The sequence below is a fragment of the Sapajus apella genome, unplaced genomic scaffold (genome assembly GCF_009761245.1).
Source record: "Sapajus apella isolate SASKATOON/1434 unplaced genomic scaffold, GSC_monkey_1.0 scaffold5, whole genome shotgun sequence".
Classification (NCBI taxonomy): domain Eukaryota; kingdom Metazoa; phylum Chordata; class Mammalia; order Primates; family Cebidae; genus Sapajus; species Sapajus apella.
The window spans coordinates 36,921,573-36,938,795 of NW_022436945.1; the positions used below are offsets into that span (position 1 = coordinate 36,921,573).

A 17,223-nucleotide genomic window follows, 5' to 3' on the forward strand; every position below is an offset into this window, starting at 1 on the left:
ACATAACAGAGTCTAGCCAATCATGAGTGAAACAATAGATGATAGAGAATGAAAAATAGATTTATAGGAGCTTGTTATTGTTGTTGTTGTTATACTTCACTGAATATAAAAAGCCTGTGAAAAATTCAAGGGAGAAAAAAGTCCAAATCTGAAACAATCTAATGATTTCTTCCAGATGCCTTACCAAACTCCCACATAACACTGTCCCTCCTTTGTGTTCCCAGAGCATGCACTGGTTATATCGTAGCACATATGCACTCAAGTGGAACTGTCTGTCCCATGCATCTATACATAAATCTCTGAGCAGAACACCCAGCACCAGTGTAGGCCTCCATACATATTTGTTGAACATAGAAATGATGAATGAAGTAATGGGAATGGCTGATTTTGCCAAGAGGGGTATCATGCCAATTATGTGAAGTGAGAAGAGAGCTCAGGACAGACACCTGCCATTAGATGGGCAGCTAGAGAAAGGTTAGCTTCAGGAAACTGAGAAAGAGCAGCCAGAGAGACTGAAGGACAATCAGAAGTGACAATATGAAGGCACAGTTGAAGAGCATTATGAGATGAAGGTAGTAGTCAACACTGAGCAAGATCATATCTGCATAGCACACCTGGAGAGAAGAAAGCATTGGTGGCACCAACTAACAATGAACATTCTCACCATGAATTAATGTACACAAACACGGAGAGAAACATAGGTTCTTCAAAGTCTTGTTCAAATACACATAGGTTTCCAATGTAGCACGTTGTATAAAAAGACACTGGTGAGCTTGCTAAGTACAGATATACGAGTATTAAAAGAAGTGAAAGCAATGATCGGATTGCAGTGGGAAGGGGATTGATGGAAGTATAGGAATCACCTGGGGTGGTTCTTGTTAGAAGGCAAATTCAGCAGGTTTGGAGTGGGGACTGAGATTCTGGGTTTTGCATTTTATACAAACTTCCAAGTGATGCTGATGCTGCTAGTCCATGGACCACACTTGAAAACAAAGCTTTGGACTACCATTTCAAAAAGCTTTAAACATAACATATAACCTCAGGCCTCAGTAGTTAAAGAAAAATAAATTCTCATGCTTGAGAATCCTCTGTTGACGAATCTGCAACAGAAAGCCAGAGTTGTTCAAAGAATTTGAAGTCTTAAGTTATGTGGAGTCAGGTCATGAAAGATCATAGAGAATCTTAAATCTGGGGTGTAAAGAAATAAGAATTTGGGAGGTTTTCTATTTTTAAGTGCTACTAAGAATACATTATAAGTTAGGAAGTTAAGATTATTATAACTACAAATTCTTGTAAAAGCCACAAACTGCTGTGGAATTTGCTTAGAGAAAAGTGTATTTAAATTCAATGCTCTCCAGCTCATCTAGAATTTTTGAGGAGAAAACTCATTTTTAAAGAGAAATGTTTTTTATTGAATTCAAGAAAAGTGAACGGTTTATCAAACTTTCTATACTCTATATACCACTATAATTTTTCTTTTTTCTTCATTTCACTAAAATATTAAGAAGCCACACACATTTTCCATTATATCAAGAAAACTAGAAAGGAAATTTTGATCTATTTTTCATAAGCTTATGACTAAAATAAATTTATTTTAAATATATATGGATGAGCAAATGAGCAGAATAACATTTAAAACCAAGACTTCAACAGCCTGAGAAAGAAAAAGTCAGGAGCATTCTAATTAGAGTTTTTGGAGCATAACTTGGGTGAATAAATTGAGATGAAGAATGAATACTTTGAAAAAAGCTAATTCAGACCACATCCCTTACATTTGTAGGACTCTCTGTCACATACTTTGCTGACTTCAACCCTTTCTCCACACAGCTGCCAATGACACCTTATAAAAGTCTCAACCAAGATAATTATTTCCAAGACCTTGAAAGAGCTTTTATTTCCTAATGTTTTCTTCTAGGAGTTTTATGGTTTCCCGTTTTATGTTTTAGTCTTTAATCCATTTTTACTTGATTTTTGAATGATGGTGTAAGATAAGGATCCAATTTTATCCTTTTGCATGTAGATATCCAATTTTCCTAGCAGCATTTGTTGAAGAGACTATTCTTTCCCCCTCATGTACTCTTCACACCTTTGTTCAAGATCAGATGACCACCTATGTGTGGATTTATTTCTGGTTTCTACATTCTGTTCCATTTGTCTATGTGTCTGTTTCTATTCTAGTGCTATACTGCTTTGATTACTGTAGGCTCATAATATAGTTTGAAATCAGCACATTTGATGCCTCTAGCTTTGTCCTTTCTGCTGAAAATTGCTTCGGGATCTTTTGTGGATCCAAATGAATTTTAGGATTTTTTTTTTCTATTTTTCTGAAAAATGCCACTGGGAGTTAACTAGGGACCGCATTGAATCTATAGATCCCTCTGGGCAGTATGAACACTTTGTCAATATTAATTTCAGTCAATGAACATCAAGTGTCTTTTCATTTAGTTGTGTCTGTTTTCATTTCTTTTATCAGTGTTTTATAGTTTTCAGTGTAAAAATATTTCCCTTCCTTGATTAGTTTTATTCCTAAGACATTGCAGACTGAATGGAGACCTATGTTGAAAAGACAAATATCTCACAAAAACAACTAAGAGGAAACTGCTTTGCGATATATGCATTCACTTTCCAGAGTTTAACTTATATTTAGATAATGCTCCCATGTTCCTTGCAGCATTATTTGCAATAGCCAAGACATGAAGCAGCCTAAATGTCCATTGACAGATGAATAAATTTTTTTAATGTGGCATACACACGATGGTATATCATTTAGCCTTAAAAAGAGAAGAAAAATCTTATCATTTGTGGCAACATGGATGAACCTGAGGACCATTATGCTAAGGACACATGCTACATGATCACACTTATATGAGAAATCTAAAATAGACTCATAGAAGCAGAAAGTAGAATGGCGATTGCCAGAGGAGAAGAGGAAATGAGGAGTTATCAAAGAGTATAAAGTTTCAGCAATGCCAGATAAATAAGCCCTAGAGGTAACTACGCAGCATAGTCACTATGGTTAATACTTCACAGTGTACTTAAAAATTTGTTGAGGTCAGATCTTACGTAAAATGTCCTAATCATGGAAAAAATAATAAAGATGTGAGGAAACTTTTGGAGGTGATGGACATGTTTATGGCAGAGATTGTGGTGATGGTTTCATAGGTATATGCTTATTTCCAAATTCATCAAGTTATGATACCTTAAGTATGTGCAGCTTTTTGTATGTCAATCATACCTCATTAAAATGTTTTAATGAATGAATAAACAAATAAATAAATAAATAAATGCTACAACCAGACTCTGTCACTCTCTTATATCAACATCCTCATTATGGATTTCATGTTTAAAATACTACTCCCTCAGGGAATTTTTCTCTCACCTCAACCCAGATTCTGTCCCTGTCATAAACTCCTTAGCACCTTGTGTCTTCCCATATAGCAGTAAGCTCTGCTGTAGCTAATTAATGAAGTGTTCATTTGTTTAATGCCTTCTTCCCTCACTGTGGAGTCTCTAAGGGCAGGCTTTATTCACTGCTGTGCCCAATGCCTAGCGCATGCTGTGTTGCACATAACAGACACTCAATATGTATTTGTTAAAGAAGTGAACAGTATTACATTATAGCCACAATTTTGTTTCTTTTAGATGTTTCTCTGCATATCAAAATAGTTTTACTTTAAATGTTGCATAATAATATATATTTATAATATGTATTAAAATATAATACATAACATAATTATAATACCTAATATTGTAAATTTATAATATACTACATAATTATATGTGTATACATAAAATTTAAGGAAGGTATCAGTTCAATCTCAAAGTACTCTATGACATAAACTGACTCTTGTAGTTACATGAAGGCAGCACAAACCGTTGCAGGTTTAGTTCTGATAAGAAAGAATTTAGTCTCTGAAAGTAAATCTTGGGCCTAAGAATAAAAGTCCTGTCAAACTTGCCATCGTGTTACAAATCCAACTGCTGGTCAACTTTATTTCTTCCTATCTACTTTTAGGCAATTCAAATATCTTGCAGTGACAGCCTGATTCTAGGGTTATGGGGTTGTGGATGATGGGGTTACTATGACAACAGGTCATAGCGCAAAGCTTTTATGGACAGAGTTAACATGAGACAAAATGTATCTTTAGTTAATTGTTACTTGAGTATAATATGACTATTTATTAAAACAATTATCTAATGATAATTATTCATAAGCAAATAAAACTAATTATTTACTTTTTTTTTTTAGACGGAGTCTAGCTCTGTTGTCCAGGCTGGAATGGAGTGGCGCAATCTCGGCTCACTGCAACCTCCGCCTCCCAGGTTCAAGCAATGCTGCCTCAGCCTCCTGAGTAGTTAGGATTACAGGCATGCACCACCATGCCCAGCTAATTTTTGTATTTTTAGTAGAGATGAAGTTTCACCATGTTGGCCAGGATGGTCTTGATCTCTTGATCTCATGATCCACCCCACCTGGCCTCCCAAAGTGCTGGGATTACAGGCATGAGCCACTTCACCCAGCCCTAATTCTTTACTTTTATAATGAACTTTATCATTTATAAAAACACTTTCACAAACATTTCATTTGACTTCCATAACAACTCTGTGATACAAAAAAGAATTATCTCATAGAGAAAATAAAGTATCTTACCTGAACTCACATGTCTACTAAGTGGAAAAATAAAACCTAAAAGCCAGACTTTCTAGTGCCAAGTTGTATACTCTTTCTTCTTTGTCATACGGACCATCAGTATCAGACTATAACTAAAGAAATAAAAACCTACATATAATATAACTTTCTTATTTTTCAATTTCCCTTTGAAGAACCTGAGTCCTTGTTTTAGAGTCCAAATCTTTGAAAGCGTATGGACAACTCAGACTTATCTGCGGAGTTGAGAAATACAAAACTAAACAAGCTTTGTAGCTCCAGCTTCAGTTTAGTGGTTGGGTTGAAAAACAATTTACCACTGCTTTCTTCTATAGCCTGCTGCTAAAACAATTATTTGAAAAGTCCAACTCTCTTATCTTCAGAAATATTTTTACCATCTTGACTTTTCGCGTGAGAGAAGTCAAAACAGACAAAATTAGAGACACATAGTACATTTGTGTTTGTTAGCATAAGGCTTTTATCTTTTCCCATCAATAATCCTCTCATTTTTATCTTCTTGCCTTTTGAAGCTAGAGCTTCTGTTATTTATACACCGTTGACATCTCAGCATCCCTTAGCAACCCTAATGTAGACAGTAATAACTACAAAACTTTGAATGAGCATGAAGTTATAAGCTCAAACCAAACAGAACATTTTTTAAGTAAGCATTTAATGAGGCCTTTAAAACAAAGATATAAAATGCTTGTATTGCTCATTACAACAACAAACATCTCAGTTATAAAATAAGGAATATATATTCTTGGCTTAAATAGTTTAGTGCCTGGGACAATCTATTACTCAAAAGCAATTATTTAAAAAAAAAAAACTGAAAAGGTAATGAATGCAGAATAGCACAGTATATAGGAAAGGATATTTCCTGTTGCAAAAAAAAAAAAAGCCATAAAATGAATAGTAATTTTCAAGAGATAGAATTGTAGTAGCAATAACAATTTTTGCATGTGTAGTAATTTGCATTAGCAAGGTTGTACAATAGAATATGTGATACTACTTGAGTTTGTAGGGCTCTGCAATCAACAGCTGCACAAAAGGAAAAAATGTTCTGGATAAAGAGCATATAAAAGGTACTTTTAGAACAGTATGAATGTATATGAATTTATCTTTGTGTGAGAAATGTCAGCTTTTGTGTAAGTTAAAGGTTAAAGACCCTATTTGTTTCCTAATTCAGAGGGTTCAAGCCATTGAAATTAAACCTTTATAGTGCTTAACCTGAAAACAAATGTACTACAGCCCCACTGAAGCCGCTGTGTGGGTTTTTTGCTTAAGATGTTTTAACAACAGGCATTTATTCTGTAGAGTGGTATACTTTCTGCTTGGTCTCATCTTTCTCCATTGGTTTCCTGGGTACATTTTTTAAAGGGAGAGAGGTTTGTGAGTTTAATGTTTAAAATAAAGCTCCCACCAACATGGATGAGCTGGATTTCTCTCATGATTAGGGAATAAGGATTTAAAGATGAAAGGCAGAAGGATTGAAGGGAATAGCCATTGAATATGTTTGGTTGGGTGGGGTGTAAAACCTTGTCTAATGTAGATATGGCCTATGGCCTGTGACTGCTTATTTATCAAGGAGAACCCAGTAAACCAGTTTCTTGCTAGATCTGAGGAACCACACAGCTTGCATCAGGATATAATAGTGGAACTAGGGTGACTTCACTCCCTCTCACCTGATGTCTAATCCTGGCCTTTTAGCACTTTGGCTATCCCTGAAAAGACTGGGTCTCCATTTCCTTGTTTTCCCAGGGAAAAAACTGAAAGATAAGTGATGTAGATCTAGGAATAGTGCCTCTTTTTAGTTCTCACATGACAACTAACGCATAGGGAAAAGGCTATGTTAAGTTGATTGTAGATCCAATTTAAATGTCCTGTCCTGTCAGTTGGTCTTAGAGACACTGGAATAACCAAGAAATATTCAGATATCTGCACATCTGGGGACAGTGTTGCCTATTACAATGATGTCAACAGTTCAGTTACTTGGAACAATTAAAGATTACCCTTAACAGCCATGTTAATAATTCTAAATGCTAAAATATAGTACAAGCTTTCAGTCTTGAAAGTTTGCTGTTACTTTAAAAAATAAAATAAAATAAGGAATATTTATTTGGGTAGATACTACTTTAGTGTGGCTATATCAAATGACATGGTGCAGAATTTATAAAAAGAATGGTTTTTATTTTTTCTCTCTTTTTTTTTAATTACAACTTTTATTTTGGATTCAGGGGGTACATGTGCAAGTTGTCATGTGTATATTATGTGATATTGAGGATTGGGATATAAATGATCCCATCACCCAAGTAATGAGCATAGTGCCCAACAGTTTCTCAATCTTTGCCCTCCTCCCTCCTCTAGTAGTCCCCAGTAACTACTGTTCCCATCTTTATGGCCATGAGCACTCGATGTTTAGCTCCCACTTATAAGTGAGAACATGTGGTATTTGGTTTTCTGTTCCTGTGTTAATCTGTTTAAACTAGTGGCCTCCTGCTACATCCATTTTTCTACAAAGGACATGATTTCATTATTTTTTATGGCTGCATAGTATTCCCTGATGTCTTTATCCAATCTACCATTGATGGACACCTAGGTTGATTCCATGTCTTTGCTATTGTGAATAGTGCTACCATGAACAAATGAGTATGTATGTCTTTTTGGTGGAAGGATTTATTTCTTTTGGCTGTATCCCCAGTGATGAGATTGCTCAGTCAAATGGTAGTTCCATTTTAAGTTTTTTGAGAAATCTCCACAGTATTTTTCCACAGTGACTGAAGTAATTTAAATTTCCACTCACAAATGTATAAATGTTCCCTTTTCTCACCAGCATCTGTTGTTTATTGACTTTTTAATAACAGCCATTCTGACTGGCGTGAGATGGTATCTCATCATGGTTTTGATTTGTATGTCTCTGATGATTAGTGATGTTGAGCATTTTTCATATGTTTGTTGGACACTTGATGCTTATTTTGAGAAGCATCTGTTCATGTATTTTGCCCCCTTTATAACAGGTTATTTGCTTTCTGTGTCTTAAATTGTTAAAAGAATGATTTTGAAGATGTATGGGAAAAACCCCACTTCCTAAACTTTGCCTACATAAAAACAAAATAGCATTTAGGAACAGTTACATAAGTGATACAAAATTCCACTCTTGGTATATATCCAGGAGATAGATGTCCCCACAAAAGCATACACATAAATATTCACAGCAGGATTATTGATAATAGCCAAAAGGTGGAAATAACCCAAATGTCTCTCAATTGACAAATGGATTAACTATGGTATAACCATACAATGAAATATTATTCAGCCATTAAAAGGAATGAAGTATTAATACATGCTACAATGTGAGTAAACCTCAAAAACATATGCTAAGGGAAAGAAGCCAGTCACAAAATACCACATATGGTCATACAAAATGTCTAGAATAGGGAACTCTCTAGTAAAAAAAAATAGATTAGTGGCTGCTGGGGTTGGGGTGAGGAGATGGGAAGAGATTGGGTGGTAGCTAAAGGGTACAGAGCTTTATTTTGAGATGACAAAAATGTCCTAAAACTGATGGCAGTGATGGTTACATTTATCTAAGAATACACTAAAAACCACTGAATTGTAGACTTTAAATGGTTGGATTGAATGGTATATTATATTAATAAGAATAAATTATTAATTCACTAATTAATCAAATTAATAAGAATAACCCACTTAAAGCGAATCATTCCTCCTCTGCCCTCTGCTCAGAGGCGTAAGCAAAGAGGTACTTAAATGTACGTACATTTCATATTAGCATTAGACCCTGAGAATGAAAGGAAGTGTTCTTCAAAGAATGTGAGCCAGTGAACATAGTCTCATGACAATCAGGCTTTTAAAAATGACAGTGGTCTAGCTGAGGAGGCGCCTACCAGACAGATCTGTCCAGAGATAACAATGAACTCTGGACAAAACACAAAAAGACAACTACTGAAGGGTGATGGAGAAGGAGGAAAAGCAGGCCAGGTCTGGAGGGGCATTGACTCTTAGAAGAAAAGAGTGGCAGAGATTAGTTTCAGGACAGTTTACTGTCTTAGCCTGAGAGCAGGCCACAGTTGACATATAGAGAAAGAGGCAACTAAAACTTCCACAGAAAACCCTCAGTCCTCCTGGGCTGGGGCACTTGTTCTCTTACTCGGTCACCCTCTGGCCTCTGGCATCTGTGGAAGCCAGAATTTCTGAGTTCCTTTCCTTCTCAGACTATTGTTCCTGTATCTGTTTACCCCTCTTTCTGCTCCTTAAACACTAGCATCCTCCAGAGCTTTGCCCTCAGCTTCTAACCAATGCATTTTCTCTTCAGAGTTCATTGACTCCTGCTGCTTCAACTGCCACTGAGACAGCTGCATACATGGCAGACCTCCCTTCTCAGCTTCCCTCCTGGATCCTCTAGCTTCAGTCCTGTGCCAATGACTCGGAAATTAAATTTTAAAGTCAGTGCTGCTCTGTCACAGAAGCCAAATATCATATTTTTGGTCACAATTTCTATTGAAATTTCCTTAGGAAAGAAACATGTTGTATTTCTCATTTTCCTCGATTTCTTGACCTGCTTTCACTGTTGAACTCAACTATGATTCCATTGTACTTGGTTGTCCCACAGTATCTCTAATACACAAACAACCTTCCAATCTTTCTCTTTCATTCATCTGCCTGCATCAGACTCCTGTAGCTCCACTTCCTATGTTAACGGGTGGCATCAAAACTAACCTGGTTAGATACAGGAGGCAGAGCAAGAGGCCTAATAGAAGCCTACAGCATTTGTCCGCCACCCCAAAGGAACACCGAATTTTAACAGTTAACTACGCACAAAAGACACTGACACAAGAACCAAAACCAAGTGAGCAATCACAGTACCTGGTTTTAACTTCAAATCAGTGAAGTAGACATTAAAGAAGGCAGGAAAGACAGTCTTGAATGCTGACACCAACCTCTCCCATCCCCCAGCAGCAGGCATGTAGCTTGGAGAATGTGGGCACTTGTGAGAGGGCGAGTGCAGTGATTATAAGGCTTTGCATTGAAGTCAGCATCTCCCTGTCACAGCAGGAAGCAGGAGGAACATGTGGACAGGCCCTGGCCAAAGAGTAATTGCCCATCCCAGAGGTGAGAGCTTGAGTTCCAGCAAGCCTCATCATGCAGGCTGGAGTGCTCTGGGGCTTTAAGTGAACTTGAGGGACAATCTAGGCCACAAGGATGGCAATTCCTAGGCAAATCCTAGTGCTGAGCTGGGTTCAGAGTTGGTGGACTGGGAGACACATGACCTACTGAGACACAAGCTGGGGTGGCTAAAGGGTGCTTGTGCCACCTCTCCTTCATCCTCCAGCAGTGGGTGTGTGGCAGGGAGAAATCAGTGTACTTGCTAAAGGGAGAGCACAGCAACTGGGGGATTTTCCATTGAACTCAGTGCTGCTCTGTCACAGCAGAGACCTGGCAGGATTCAGCACTTGCTGATTAAAGAGCCCCATGGCCCTGAATACCCAACAGCAATACCCAGGTTATATGTGGTGGGCCTTGGGCTCTGAGATATACTGGCTTCAGATGTGATCTCGCACATTCCCATCTGTGGCAGCTACGGTGAAAAATGCTTTCTATTTGAGAAAAGCAAGGGAAAAAGTAAAGGGGACTCTATCTGGCACCTTAGGTGCCTGCTTGGCCTCAGTGGGGTAGGTCACCAACCAGACTCTTGAAGTCCCTGAGTCTAGGCCTAGGCTCTTGGTTAGCATTTCTAGACCTGCCTTGGGCCAGAAAGGAACCCACTGTCCTGAAGAGTGAGTCCCAGGCCTGGAAGCATACATCAGAAACCAACGAAAGAGCCTTTAGGCTCTAAGTGAACATCAGGCCTAGCAAAACTCCCCATGGGTTGTTGGTGGTGACGGTGGTGGTCACAGAGAGAGGCTCCTTGGCCAATGGAAATGGGAGGGAAGAGTGGGAAGGACTTTGTCTTACGGTTTGAGTGCCAGCTTAGCTGCAGTAGAATAGAATATCAGCTAAATTTCTAAGGCTTTTTATTTCAATCCATGGCTCCAAGATAGCATCTCTGGACCCAGCTGGGGCATGGGGGAACTCACTGCCCTGAAGGGAGGGACACAAACCTGGCTGGCTTTGCCATCTGCTGATTGTAGACTCTAAAGTTTTGAGTGAACTTGGGTGATAGTGGTTATAGCAGGCCTTGGGTGAGACTCAGTACTGTGCTGGCTTCGAGTCTGAACCAGCACAGTCTCAGTGGTGGTGGCCACAGGGGTGCTTGTGTCCTCCTGCCCCCAGTTCCAAGAGGCTCAGCACAGGGAGAGAGAGACAGACTCTGTTTGTTTGGGAGAAAGTAAGGGAAAAGAACAAGAGTCTCTGCCTGATAATTCAGAGAATTCTTCCAGACTTTATCCAGGAAGAAAGGTACTGCCACCAAGGCAGTACCTTTCTCTACAAATCTGCAAGAACTGCAGCATTTTTAGGCCTCAGGCCCAAGTTCCTTAGAAGACCTGTAACACCTTCCTAAGAAGAATGAACACAAATGAGCCCAGACTTCCAATTAATTTAACCAAATTAGTGGAAGATCTTTATAATGAAAACTAAAAATCTGATGAAAAAAATTGAAGAGGATACAAAAAAATGGAAATATATTTGAATTTGATGCTCATGGATTGGAGGAATCAATATTGTTAACTTTTCCATGCTACTCAAAGCAATCTGCAGATTCCGTGCAATTCCTATCCAAATATGAAAGACATTCTTCATAGAAATAGAAAAAACAATCCTAAAATTTATATGGAACCACAAAAGACCCATAATAGCCAAAGCTATTCTAAGCAAAAAGAATGAAACTGGTGGAATCACATTATCTGACTTCAAATTATACTACAGAGCTATAGTAATCAAAACAGCATGATACTGGCATAGAAACAGACATACAGACTGATGAAACAGAATAGAGAACCCAGAAACAAATTCACACACCTACAGAGACCTCATTTTCAACAAAGTTGCCAAGAACATATGGGGAAAGGACAGTCTCTTCTATAGATAGTGCTCAGAAAATGGGATATCCACGTGCAGAAGAATAAAACTAGATACCTATCTTTCGCCATATTCAAAAAATCAAATGAAAATGGATTAAAGACTTAAATATAAGACTTCAAACTATGAAAGTGCTAAAAGAAAACATTGGGGAAACTCTTCAGGACATTGGTCTGAGCAAAAATTTCTTGAGTCATACCACACAAGCACAGGCAACCAAAGCAAAAATGAACAGCCAGGATCACATTAAGTTAAAAAACTCCTGCACGGCAAAAGAGACAATCAACAAAGTGAAGAGACAACACACAGAATGGGAGAAAATATTTCAAACCAGTCATCTGACAAGGGATTCATAATCAGAATATATAACCAGCTCAAACAACTTCATTTAAAAAAAATCAAATAATCCAATGTTAAAATGGGCACAAGATTTGAATAGACATTTCTCAAAATAAGACATACAAATGGCAAATAGGCCTATGAAACAGTGATCAACATCACTGACCATCAAAGAAATGCAAATCAAAACTACAATGAGATATCATCTCACCCCTGTTAAAATGGCTTATATCCAAAAGACAAGCAATAACAAATGCTGGCGAGAATATGGAGAAAAGGGAACACTTGTACACTGTTGGTGGGAATGTAAATTAGTACAACCACTATGAAGTACAGTTTGGAGGTTCCTCAAAAAAACTAAAATTAAGCTACCATATAATCCAGCAATCCCACTGCTGGATATAGGCCCAAAAGAAAGGAAATCTGTGCATCAAAGAGATGTCTGCATTCCCATGTTTGTTGCAACACTGATCACACTCGTCAATATTTGGAAGCAACCTAAATGTCCATCAACAGACGATTGGATAAAGAAAATACGGTACATCGCAATGGAGTACTATGCAGCCATAAAAAGGATGCCATTTTGCAACAACATGGTTGGAACTGGAGGTTCTTATGTTAAGTGAAATAAGTCAGACACAGAAATACAAATTTCACATGTTCTCACTTACTTTAGGGTCTAAAAATCAAAACAATTTAACTCATGGAGACAGAGAGTAGATGGATGGTTACAAGAGGCTGAGGCTGGGAAAGATACTGGGGGGTGGGAGAAGAGTGGGGATTGTAAATGGTTACAAAATATATACGTAGTTATAAAGAATGAATAAGACACTATTTGATTGCAAACAGGGTGACCATAGACAATAAAATTTCAATTGTACATTTAAAAATAATTAACAGAGTATAATTGTAACATAAAGTATAAATGCTTGAGGGGATGGATAGCCCATTTTCTATGATATGATAATTGCTTATTACATGCCTATAGGAAACTATCTAACATATGTCATAAATATGCATACCCACAATGTACCCACAATTTTTTTAAAAAACCAGGTTACCCAAGCCAGAAATCCAGGAGCCAGCCTTGACTTCTCTCTCCCTCACACCAAAATCCAATCAGTCTTGATTTCTGTTGATTTTAATGCACCCAATGCCTTATTTCAAATCCCCATCACCTTTCACTTAGACCAGAGTCAGAGTTCCGAACTAGTCTCTTTGTCTTTATTTCTTTCTGCCTCCATAATCAGAGTTCTCCTTTCTTAGAAAGATCCTCCAGTGGTAATCCACCACCCATAGCAGTGGTTTGTAATCATTTTTACAGCAGATCAATGTTATTTTCAAGTAAATATCATATAAAAGCCTAATATCTATAAATAGATATGAGCTGTATTTTATTGGGATGAACTTACTTTATAAGATATAAATGTATGACTTTATAAACCATTAAGAACATAATAGGGAGGTTTGGCAAAATTTAAAAATTCAAAATCATCAGCAATGCAAAGATCAGCATCGTTTTGATATTTATTTCTCTATTTTATTTTATTGGACATATTTTTTAAAATTCTGATTCATATCATTAGGTAGCTACCAGTAATAATAGTTTATTGCTTTTTCCAAGAAGTTCAACTTTCAAACTTAAAGTATTGTTCATTCAAAAAAAGATAGTTCCACTCTCACTGCTTCACTTGGCTAGCCTTTAAAAAATAAATTAATTAAATAAATAAATAAAGATAGCAAGATGCAAATACTTATGAGTTAACCTGTCAGTACATATCACTTGGTTTCTGGTTTTTACTTGGTTAAAATGTGGTACGTAGTATTTAGTTTGAGTGTGTATTTAAGATCTGTTTGTTTATTTTTTTTTTAATGAAAGTCAAAGCAAACATTTGTGTAATCCTTCAGTCTCTTCCTTAGAACCTTGTTACCATGGAATAGAGTTTGAAAACCAGTGATCTAAATTCTAAGCCCCAAATCCTTTAGTATTTAGCATGAAAATGTAAGATCCCATTTCATTTGGATTTTATCAATCTAGCTGCATTTCCCACCAGTGCCAAATTTTCACCCAGTTTCCTAACTCTATCATCATCTTTCATAGGGTTATAGTTTTACACTAGTTATTTTCTCTGCCAAATGTGACTCCTGAACTACTGTCTTCTAACCTGAATTTCTATCAAATTAATTCCAAAGTTAAAAGATTAACTCTCTATGATGCTCTCTTTGAATGTGCTCACAGGACCTTGTATACACTTCTATCTTAAACTTGTGTTGTCTTGTTTGATAATCATCACTTCCTCTCAACTGTGAGCGCCTAAGAAGGGACAATTTAACTATCCTGGAGTTCTCAGGGACTTTCAACATGCCTGCAACCTAGTAATCATTCCTTAAATGTTTTAAATTCATAAACTCATTTATTAATATTAATAACAAGTAGAGTAGCTAAAACTGTGGATTTGCATCAAGCTGTCAACAGATAATCCTCTCATTGATTGACACTTTAGGTTAAATAAGTACTAAGTAGAAATCACTCTTCTAAATCATGCTAATTTTCATTTTAACTTCATTTTTCTTTAATAATGGCCTCACTCACCAACATAGGAAAGCAGGATCACCAGCAAGAGAATGACAGCACAGATACATGGAATCAGGATCAGCAATAGGAACCGGAGGAGGTTAGAAGTCGCCAGCTTCTGAGAGCAGCCATCGCCCATGTTATTGTCATCAGCTCGCAAAACCTAAAGTAAAGAAGGAAAATGCAAAATGGTTTTAATACTACACAACAATTCACTGCATGCTATGACATTTTAGATTAACAGCTATTTATTTAGAACAGCATAATTCCAAAAAGACCACTGTTTGTGCTTTAGGGTATGAAATGAGCTTAGTCACCAACTCACGCCAATAAATGAACAGATAACTATACAGAGCAAACTATCTATTTCTGAAACATTTTTCAGGAATATATGAACTTTAAACAATATCCCATTTTGCTTTTTTAAAACGTAGTTGTCAATTTGGTATGATTCCAAAGGCCTGTGAATGACCATGACAAAAGCTTACCCTGGCCTAGAGCTATGATAGAAGTGAAGACTGCTCAATACAGTAATAAAAAATTGGTAAGTAGCTATAGACAGGATATTATCCAGACTTCATTCTTTTTTGTCTCATTAGTCTAAGCCAAAACAAAGAATCTGGATAAAATAAGTTTTGGGTCATTAATAATTCAGCCAGCCTCACTGTTACTGACCATGCATTTAGTGACAAGTTGAAACATAAGGAAGAGTCTGCCCTGATTGCCAATTAAACACTAACAACTCTGAGGACATCCTCAGCCGTCCATGCTGCCCCTACGGCCCATCCATTGTGAGAGGATGATAAAGTGCAACAATGATGGTTCAGATAAAGTTCTTGTCTTCAAATGCTTCAAATTTTGCTTAGTTCAATCTCTTGCCAGAAATGGTATCTGGAAACTCATTTATTACAAATGGCTGGCTTAGAGCAATGACATCTTCAAACGACATCTGAGATGGTACTAAAAGGGCTTTGAACCACTACAAGAAACTTTCCTGGTCTTCTTAACGAAGGCATTTCTCATGACTCTCTCTTGGACTTCTGACGCATTTTCTCCTCTGACAGTTTCAGAACTTGGACTGTAACCTCGGTGTAACTAACTCCTGAATCTCTCCTGCATGCTGAACTCCCTCCAGAGTTACGCCATATACTTCCAGTGCCTGGTGGTTAGCAGCACCTCTTCCCAACAAGTCCAAAACTAAGATGAACCGTTTCTGTCTCTCTATCTTCACACTAGTTCTCCTGACTTCCATATTTGTGTTTACAGAAATTCCTTCATTCTAATAACCCAAATATTCCCCATTTCATCATCCCCATATGCCATACATCACCAGGTTTTGTTGGTTCTTCCTCTGTAATAAATACCAAACTTTTTATTTTTTGAAATCAATGAGCTTTGAGAAAGGCCCTTATAATAAGTTGTCCTAACAGAATGGTCCTGTAATATTCTCAGGAATTCCTGACTAGTATTTGATTATTTCCCATGGATGCAAAGGCAATTTTGATGGGTTCTTCTCAATTACAAGGCATATATGATTCTCCATTTCTGCTTTATTCCCCCTACATAAGAATATGGGTTCACTAACCTATATTGCAAACTGTGTTCACCACCTAATATGATTATACCTTCTGTAATTTTAGGAATTCTCCATGACAGACATTATTTGAAATAACTTATGTTGTTAACTTCAGAAGAGCTTCATTTTCTAGGTTAATGTCTTACTGATCCATTTCCTCTGTACCTAGTTTAAGCTATCAGCCAATGTGTTATCATTTACAATTAATTTATAATTGATCTTCAAGAAGACATAGCACTGGCACAATATAATATGAGATCTGCAACAGCATATGGATTACAACACTAACATTGGACAAGCAGTACACTTTCAGGCTTGTATACAACACTTATCTACAAAAAAAATATCAGCAAATAAATAAAAGTGTGGGACTAGGCCAACAAAGATAGTGACAGAAACAAATTGTTGATTTTACTTAGTTATTGAACACCTACTAATTATAATAATAGTGATGGATGTGACAATGACTTTAAGCCACTGTCCCTCAAAAGCTCACAGTCTTGTAGGAGGATGATATGTACTTGAATAACATAACTAAAGTGCAAGGTAGCAAATGATAAGCACCAAGAAACTTATAGCTAAAGTGACATAAGAATTCAAAAGATAGAAATATGATTTCTTGCTGTAAGATCACATAAGACATTGTAGAGAGAGCAACCCTGAATCAGCCATAATTCTGAGAAAAGTACCCCCGAAAAGGTCTGTTATGGGTTTTAAAAAGCTGCAAAATATCTACAGAGAGGTAAGAAAGTGTGAAATGTATTTAACTTCTGCAACAATGAAGACACTTCCTTGCTAAGGTGGCCACAGATGCATTATAGTGATAATGTCGGGTGATGAATTCACAATGGCTCATTGCCATCCGGACTCCTGGAGCCAGATACATCCCATTTAGCATTCATACTTAAAGTATCAGTGGAGAAAATGATAGAGGCTCATTTTAATATCTCAGCAAAGTATATATCAACAAGTACTGGACCTCCAAAAACCATACTCATGATTAGACCAAATATTTTCTCAGTGACAAGAACATTGATTGCTTTTTTCAAA

The 17,223-nt window shown here is 37.0% G+C and overlaps 1 protein-coding gene across 1 annotated transcript in view; it reads right to left on the reverse strand.

The window, feature by feature from the left end:
• CORIN (corin, serine peptidase) overlaps positions 1 to 17,223 on the reverse strand; it is a 256,114-nt gene that overhangs the window by 202,899 nt on the left and 35,992 nt on the right. Inside the window, exon 2 of the mRNA XM_032274329.1 lies at positions 14,616 to 14,760. Coding sequence (XP_032130220.1) covers positions 14,616 to 14,760 — 145 coding nt within the window. The remainder of the gene's footprint in view (positions 1 to 14,615; positions 14,761 to 17,223) is intronic.